Source organism: Salmo salar, chromosome ssa11, assembly GCF_905237065.1.
Source record: "Salmo salar chromosome ssa11, Ssal_v3.1, whole genome shotgun sequence".
Classification (NCBI taxonomy): Eukaryota; Metazoa; Chordata; class Actinopteri; order Salmoniformes; family Salmonidae; genus Salmo; species Salmo salar.
Genome location: NC_059452.1, coordinates 103,293,363 through 103,303,362, shown reverse-complemented (window position 1 = coordinate 103,303,362; position 10,000 = coordinate 103,293,363). Strand labels below are relative to the sequence as shown.

The window sequence follows — 10,000 nt, the reverse complement described above, 5'->3', positions numbered from 1 at the left end:
ATACTATCGCTATACTACCACTATACTACCGCCATGCTGCTGTACTATACCACTGCTATACTGATGCTATACTACCACTATACTGCATATATGCTGCAACTATACTGCAGTTATACTACCACTATACTGCATCTATGCTGCCACTGTACTATCGCTATACTGTATCTATACTACCACTGTACTACCACAATACTGCCTCTATACTATCACTATAAGCACACGTTCCAGCAGGTATATCTCACTGATCATCCCCAAAGCCAACACCTCGTTTGGCCGCCTTTCCTTCCAGTTCTCTGCTGCCAGTGACTGGAACGAATTGCAAATATCGCTGAAGTTGGTGACCTTTATTTCCCTCACCAACTTTAAACATCAGCTATCTGAGCTGCTAACCGATCGCTGCAGCTGTACATAGTCTATCTGTAAATTGCCCACCCAATCTACCTACCTCATCCCCATACTGTTTTTATTTTATTTACTTTTCTGCTCTTTTGCATACCAGTATTTCTACTTGCACATCATCATATGCTCATTTATCACTCCAGTGTTAATCTGCTAAATTGTAATTATTCGCTCCTATGGCCTATTTATTGCCTACCTCCTCATGCCTTTTGCACACACTGTATATAGACTTTCTTTTTTTTCCTAATGTGTCATTGACTTGTTTATTGTGTTATTGGCTTGTTTATTGTTTACTCCATGTGTAACTCTGTGTTGTTGTCTGTTTTTATACTGCTTTGATTTATCTTGGCCAGGTCGCAGTTGTAAATGAGAACTTGTTCTCAACTAGCCTACCTGGTTAAGTAAAAGTGAAATAAAAAAAATATATTAAAAAAATAGTACCAATATGCTACTATACTATGCCACCGCTATACTACCACTATACTACCACTATACTACCACATTCCTGACACTGTACTGCATCTGTGCCGCCACTATACTACCACTATACTGTCTCTGTACTACCAATATACTATCGCTACACTATCACTATACTACCAATATACTGCCACTATACCACCACTATACAATCACTTCACTACCACTATATTACCACTATACTGAATCTATACTAACACTGCACTTACACTGTACTACCACTATACTACCACTTTACTGCCACTGTACTATCGCTATACTGTCTCTATACAACCACTATACTGCCTCTGTACTGCCTCTGTACTGCCTCTGCACTGCCTCTGTACTACCACTATACCACCACTATACTACAACTATACTACCACTGTGCTACTATACTATACCACCAATATACTGCCACTATACTACCACTGTGCTGCCTCTATACTACTACTATACTACTGGTATACTATCGCTGTACTGCCATAGGGCAGTATACTATACATTATACTATTATATATACCATTATACTATACACTACAGACCCTGGTTTGATTCCAGGCTGTTTTACAACCGTCCATGATTGGGAGTCCCGTAGGGCAGCGCACAATTGGCCCAGCGTCGTCCGGGTTTGGCCAGGGTAGGCCGTCATTGTAAAAATAATTTGTTCTTAACTGACTCGCCAAGTTAAATAAAGGTTAAATAAAATAAATAATGAAAATACTATACTAACACTATACTACAACAATACTACTACTACTACTACTACTACTACTATTACTACTATACTACTACCACACTACTGGAATACAACCACTATACTACCACTATAGTGCTGCAATACTACTACTATACCACTGGTATACTACTAATATACTACTACTATGCTGCTGTTATCTTACTAATATACCACTGCTACTATACTGCTACTATAATGATGCTATACTACTACTATACTATTGGTATACTACAGATATAATGATACTATGCGGATGCTATACTACTACTACTATACTACTGGTATACTACTAATATACTACTACTATACTACTACTATGCCATTACTATACTACTGCTACTATACTGATGCTATACTACCACATACCTGACACTGTACTGCATCTGTGCCGCCACTATACTACCACTATACTGTCTCTGTACTACCAATATACTATCGCTACACTATCACTATACTACCAATATACTGCCACTATACCACCACTATACTAATCACTTCACTACCACTATATTACCACTATACTGCATCTATACTAACACTGCACTTACACTGTACTACCACTATACTACCACTTTACTGCCACTGTACTATCGCTATACTGTCTCTATACAACCACTATACTGCCACTATAATGCCTCTGTACTGCCTCTGTACTGCCTCTGCACTGCCTCTGTACTACCACTATACCACCACTATACTACCACTATACTACCACTATACTACCACTATGCTACTATACCACCACTATACTACCACTATACCGCCAGTATATTACCACTATGCTACTATACTATACTGCTGCTATGCTGCCACTATACTATCAATATACTGCCACTATACCACCACTATACTACCACTATATGACCACTATACTGCCTCTATACTACCACTATACTACCACTATACTACTTCTGTGCTGCCAATATACTATCACTATACTGCCACTATACCACATCTATACTATCACTACACTACCACTATATTACCACTATACTGCATCTATACTAACAATGTACTTACACTGTACAACCACAATACTACCACTTTACTGCCACTGTACTATTGCTATACTGTCTGTATACAACCACTATACTGCCTCTATACTGCCTCTGTACTGCCTCTATACAACCACTATGCTGTCTCTATACTACTACTATACTACCATTATACTGCCACTATGCTACTATACTATACCACCCCTATACGACAACCATACTACCACTATACCACGACTACGCTACTATACCACCACTATACTACCACTATACTGCCTCTATACTGCCTCTATACTGCCTCTATGCTAATATACTATACTGCCGCTTTACTACCACTATACTCCCGCTATACTACCGCTATGCTACTATACTATATCACCACTATACCACCACTATGCTACTATACTGCCACAATACTACCACTATGCTACTATACTATGCTGCCACTATACTACTGCTATACTGCCACTATAATACCACTATACTACCACTGTGCTACTATACTATACCACCAATATACTGCCACTATACTACCACTGTGCTGCCTCTATACTACTACTATACTACTGGTATACTATCGCTATACTGCCATAGGGCAGTATACTATACATTATACTATTATATATACCATTATACTATACACTACAGACCCTGGTTTGATTCCAGGCTGTTTTACAACCGTCCGTGATTGGGAGTCCTGTAGGGCAGCGCACAATTGGCCCAGCGTCGTCCGGGTTTGGGCGGGGTAGGCCGTCATTGTAAAAATAATTTGTTCTTAACTGACTCGCCTAGTTAAAAAAAGGTTAAATAAAATAAATAATGAAAATACTATACTAACACTATACTACAACAATACTACTACTACTACTACTACTACTACTATTACTACTATACTACTACCATACTACTGGAATACAACCACTAGACTACCACTATAGTGCTGCAATACTACTACTATACCACTGGTATACTACTAATATACTACTACTATGCTGCTGTTATCTTACTAATATACCACTGCTACTATACTGCTACTATAATGATGCTATACTACTGCTATACTATTGGTATACTACAGATATAATGTTACTATGCGGATGCTATACTACTACTACTATACTACTGGTATACTACTAATATACTACTACTATACTACTACTATGCCATTACTATACTACTGCTAATATACTGATGCTATACTACCACATACCTGACACTGTACTGCATCTGTGCCGCCACTATACTACCACTATACTGTCTCTGTACTACCAATATACTATCGCTACACTATCACTATACTACCAATATACTGCCACTATACCACCACTATACTAATCACTTCACTACCACTATATTACCACTATACTGCATCTATACTAACACTGCACTTACACTGTACTACCACTATACTACCACTTTACTGCCACTGTACTATCGCTATACTGTCTCTATACAACCACTATACTGCCACTATAATGCCTCTGTACTGCCTCTGTACTGCCTCTGCACTGCCTCTGTACTACCACTATACCACCACTATACTACAACTATACTACCACTATACTACCACTATGCTACTATACCACCACTATACTACCACTATACCGCCAGTATATTACCACTATGCTACTATACTATACTGCTGCTATGCTGCCACTATACTATCAATATACTGCCACTATACCACCACTATACTACCACTATATGACCACTATACTGCCTCTATACTACCACTATACTACCACTATACTACTTCTGTGCTGCCAATAAACTATCACTATACTGCCACTATACCACATCTATACTATCACTACACTACCACTATATTACCACTATACTGCATCTATACTAACAATGTACTTACACTGTACTACCACAATACTACCACTTTACTGCCACTGTACTATTGCTATACTGTCTCTATACAACCACTATACTGCCTCTATACTGCCTCTATACTGCCTCTGTACTGCCTCTATACAACCACTATGCTGTCTCTATACTACTACTATACTACCATTATACTGCCACTATGCTACTATACTATACCACCCCTATACGACAACCATACTACCACTATACCACGACTACGCTACTATACCACCACTATACTACCACTATACTGCCTCTATACTGCCTCTATGCTAATATACTATACTGCCGCTATACTGCCACTATACTACCGCTATACTACCGCTATGCTACTATACTATATCATCACTATACTACCACTATGCTACTATACTGCCACAATACTACCACTATGCTACTATACTATGCTGCCACTATACTACTGCTATACTGCCACTATAATACCACTATACTACCACTGTGCTACTATACTATACCACCAATATACTGCCACTATACTACCACTGTGCTGCCTCTATACTACTACTATACTACTGGTATACTATCGCTATACTGCCATAGGGCAGTATACTATACATTATACTATTATATATACCATTATACTATACACTACAGACCCTGGTTTGATTCCAGGCTGTTTTACAACCGTCCATGATTGGGAGTCCCGTAGGGCAGCGCACAATTGGCCCAGCGTCGTCCGGGTTTGGGCGGGGTAGGCCGTCATTGTAAAAATAATTTGTTCTTAACTGACTCGCCTAGTTAAATAAAGGTTAAATAAAATAAATAATGAAAATACTATACTAACACTATACTACAACAATACTACTACTACTACTACTACTACTACTACTACTACTACTATTACTACTATACTACTACCATACTACTGGAATACAACCACTATACTACCACTATAGTGCTGCAATACTACTACTATACCACTGGTATACTACTAATATACTACTACTATGCTGCTGTTATCTTACGAATATACCACTGCTACTATACTGCTACTATAATGATGCTATACTACTACTATAATATTGGTATACTACAGATATAATGATACTATGCGGATGCTATACTACTACTACTATACTACTGGTATACTACTAATATACTACTACTATACTACTACTATGCCATTACTATACTACTGCTACTATACTGATGCTATACCACTACTGTACTCCTGGCATACTACTAATATGCTACTGCTATACGACTATACTACTGTTACTGTATTGATGCTATACTACTACTGTACTACTAATATATGTACTACTATACTACCACTATACTACTCCTACTATACTACTGATATACTGCTACTATACTGATACTATACTACTACTAAACTACTGGTGTACTACTAATATACTACTACTAATATACCACTACTGTGCTGCTGCTATACTACTATACTACTGCTACTATACTGATAGTATTCTACTGATGTACTGCTACTATACTGATGCTATATTGCTACTATACTACTGGTATGCTACTAATATACTACCACTACTATACTACTACTATGCTGCTGATATACTCTATATGGGGCGGCAGGGTAGCCTACTGGTTAGAGCATTGGGCTTGTAACTGAAAGGTTGCAAGTTCGAATCACCAAGCTGACAAGGTACAAATCTGTCGTTCTGCCAGAACGAATTTGGCAGAAATTTGGCAGAAAGAATTTGTTCTTCACTGACTTGCCTAGTTAAATAAAGGTTAAAAACAAATGCTACTACAATACTACTGCTACTATACTACAGATACACTGCTACTATACTAATGCTGTACTGCTGGTATACTACTACTACCACTACTATTGTACTGCTGATATACTACTATACTACTGCTACTATACTGCTACTATACTGATGCTATACTGTTGCTGCTATACCGCTACTATACTGCTGATGTTCTGGTGTTATACTACTACTATTCTGCTGGTATACTATTAATTTACCACTACTACTATACTACTACTATGTTGCTGCTATTCTACTATACTACTACTATACCACCGCTACTATACTGCTACTCTACTGCTGGTGTACCGCTACTATACTAATGCTATACTACCACTATACTACTGATATACTACTACCACTACTATACTACCACTATGCTGCTGACATACTACTATACTACTACTATACGGATGCTATACTACCGGTATACTACTAATATACCGCTACAACTATACTGCTACTATACTATTGTTACTATACTACTGATATGCTGCTGCTATACTGATGCTTTACTACTACTGTACTACTACTATGCTGCTGCTATACCACTATACTACTATTATAGTACTACTATACTGCCACTATACTACTGATTTGCTGCTACTATACTGCTGGTATACTACCACTAGAATACTGCTATACTACAAGTATACAATGATAAACAACTCCTACCATCACATAGCATTCTCTGATTACGTACTCTGATTACATGCTCTGATTACATGTTCTGATTACATGCTCTGATTACATTCTCTGATTACATTCTCTGATTACATGCTCTGATTACATGTTCTGATTACATGCTCTGATTACATTCTCTGATTACATGCTCTGATTACATGCTCTGATTACATGCTCTGATTACATGCTCTGATTACATTCTCTGATTACATTCTCTGATTACATGCTCTGATTACGTGCTCTGATTACGTACTCTGATTACGTACTCTGATTACATGCTCTGATTACGTACTCTGATTACATTCTCTGATTACGTACTCTGATTACGTGCTCTGATTACGTGCTCTGATTACATGCTCTGATTACATTCTCTGATTACATTCTCTGATTACATGCTCTGATTACATGCTCTGATTACATTCTCTGATTACATGCTCTGATTACATGCTCTGATTACATTCTCTGATTACATTCTCTGATTACATTCTCTGATTACATGCTCTAATTACATATTCTGATTACATGCTCTGATTACATGCTCTGATTACGTACTCTGAATACATGCTCTGATTACATGCTCTGATTACGTACTCTGAATACATGCTCTAATTACATATTCTGATTACATGCTCTGATTACATGCTCTGATTACGTACTCTGAATACATGCTCTGATTACGTACTCTGAATACATGCTCTGATTACATGCTCTGATTACATGCTCTGATTACATGGGGCAGCGCACAATTCAGGTGTCTACCTTCCGTAGACACCTGAAACCCCACCTCTTTAAGGAATACCTGGGATAGGATATAGTAATCCTTCTAACCCCCCCCCAAACAAAAAAGGATATAGATGTACTATTGTAAAGTGGTTGTTCCACTGGATATCATAAGGTGAATGCACCAATTTGTAAGTCGCTCTGGATAAGAGTGTCTGCTAAATGACGTAAATGTAAATGTAAAATTTTTCAAAATAGTGTATTATCCTTCTGCCTTAAAATTTGAAGGCAGCATTGTTACAAACTTTTTTAAGTTGAATTAACACATATATTTTTTACAGTGTTCTCTCTCCTGAGTGAAAACCCTGATGAAGGCTAGGCTTAAGACCAAAAACGTGTTGGTTGTATTTTTAACAATAAAAAAAGCATGTTTATCACCGTCCACTGTCATCCAAGAGTTTCTGAATTTCCTCTTCACTTCAACCTATGCAGGACCATGCAGACATCGAGTGGAAGTTTGCAAGGACCAAGCTGTGGATGAGTTACTTTGAGGAGGGGGGTACTCTTCCTTCTCCCTTCAATATCGTACCCAGTCCCAAGTCAGTGTGGTACCTGGTGTGTTGGACCAAGAGACATGTCTGTAAGAGGACCCGTTCCAAACCAACTGACACCTTCGGCACCCTGGGGGTGAGTGATGACAGATATACTCACACAGACAGGAGGCAGGCACCCTGGGGGTGAGTGATGACAGATATACTCACACAGACAGGAGGCAGGCACCCTGGGGGTGAGTGATGACAGATATACTCACACAGACAGGAGGCAGGCACCCTGGGGGTGAGTGATGACAGATATACTCACACAGACAGGAGGCAAGCACCCTGGGGGTGAGTGATGACAGATATACTCACACAGACAGGAGGCAGGCACCCTGGGGGTGAGTGATGACAGATATACTCACACAGACAGGAGGCAGGCACCCTGGGGGTGAGTGATGACAGATATACTCACACAGACAGGAGGCACAGCCTGGGGGTGGATAGGTGACACATATATATACACACACACACACATACTCACGCACACATACTCGTACACACACCCTTGATAAAGGTGAGCAATAATGACTGTTTAAAATAAATATTTCAAATAGTGAGCTACAGTGGTTCTTCCTTTAAAAGTTTAGAGTTTATGCCGTGACCGTTACTGGTAGATGGTGGGAGATTGTGGTAAAGTACGTCATTCTGGCAACAATAATGTGCCGTAGAATTCTGCGGCACCCCGCAAGCTGTGTTGCAATACGCTGCAACTTTTAAAATGAGAAATTATAGTATCAGTTGGTTTGGGGATTCAAACTAGCAACTTTTCCTTTACTGTCCCAACGCGCTTAACCACGAGGTTACCTGCTGCCCACCTGCTAACAATCATAGCTATGATCCCATGGGATGACAATTCCCCCATCCACATGGCATGTGTTGTCACTGAATGGTTTGATGAGTTTGAAATCGATGTAAACCATATGCCATGGCCGTAACACTCACCAGACCTCAAGCCAATTGCATGGTTATTGGAGATTCCGGAGCCGTATCTGAGACAGCGTTTTCCACCACCATCAACAAAACACCAAGTGATGGAATTTCTTGTCGAAGAATGGTGTCACTTCTCTCCAAAAGAGTTCCAGACACTTGTAGAATCTATACCATGGTGCAATGAAGCTGTTCTGGAAGCTTTATTAAGACACTTTATGTTGGTGTTTCCTTTATTTTTGGCATTTACTGTACCTCAAATCAAATCAAATTGTATTGGTCACATACACATGGTATCAGATGTTAATTTTGAGTGTAGCGAAATGCTTGTACATAGTTTGCAAAGGATTCTAAGCGAGGCAACTATCTCTTTCGATACCATCTTGCATAAACATACAGGAGACAGACACCCTGGGGAGAGTAGTGAACAAGGTTATTATATTAAACTAAAACCCAAACTAATCGTGAAAAAAAAGTTGTGAAAAAATTAAATGCTTATTTAGTAAACTGAAATAAAATCATGAATAAACCTGCTTGAAAAACTATAACTATAACTGAAACTATTATCTTTGTGTCCAAAAATATTGAGATGAAATGAGATGGCAGAAACAACAGGGTTAGCAAGCTTACAGTTGCTAGCTCGCGGTAAAATCGCTAATTAGCATACAAAAGGAGTGCGTCCACAACACATGAATTGTAAGAAATATGAACTCACATTACTGAAGGACGCACACTGGTCTAGGCAAAAAAAAAAGGAATGCTAACGAAAAGTAATCACAGGAGATGATTGGATCTTATCACGGCTTGTGTACTTTCTCTAGTTATTCCCTTCTCATCAGCTAGAGATCGCCCAGCATG

The 10,000-nt window shown here is 38.8% G+C and overlaps 1 protein-coding gene across 1 annotated transcript in view; it reads left to right on the top strand.

Moving 5' to 3' along the window:
- Positions 1–10,000, top strand: part of trpc4a (transient receptor potential cation channel, subfamily C, member 4a) — a 110,792-nt gene that overhangs the window by 91,069 nt on the left and 9,723 nt on the right. Inside the window, exon 13 of the mRNA XM_045688904.1 lies at positions 8,109–8,303. Within this exon, the coding sequence (XP_045544860.1) occupies positions 8,109–8,303 (195 nt within the window). The remainder of the gene's footprint in view (positions 1–8,108; positions 8,304–10,000) is intronic.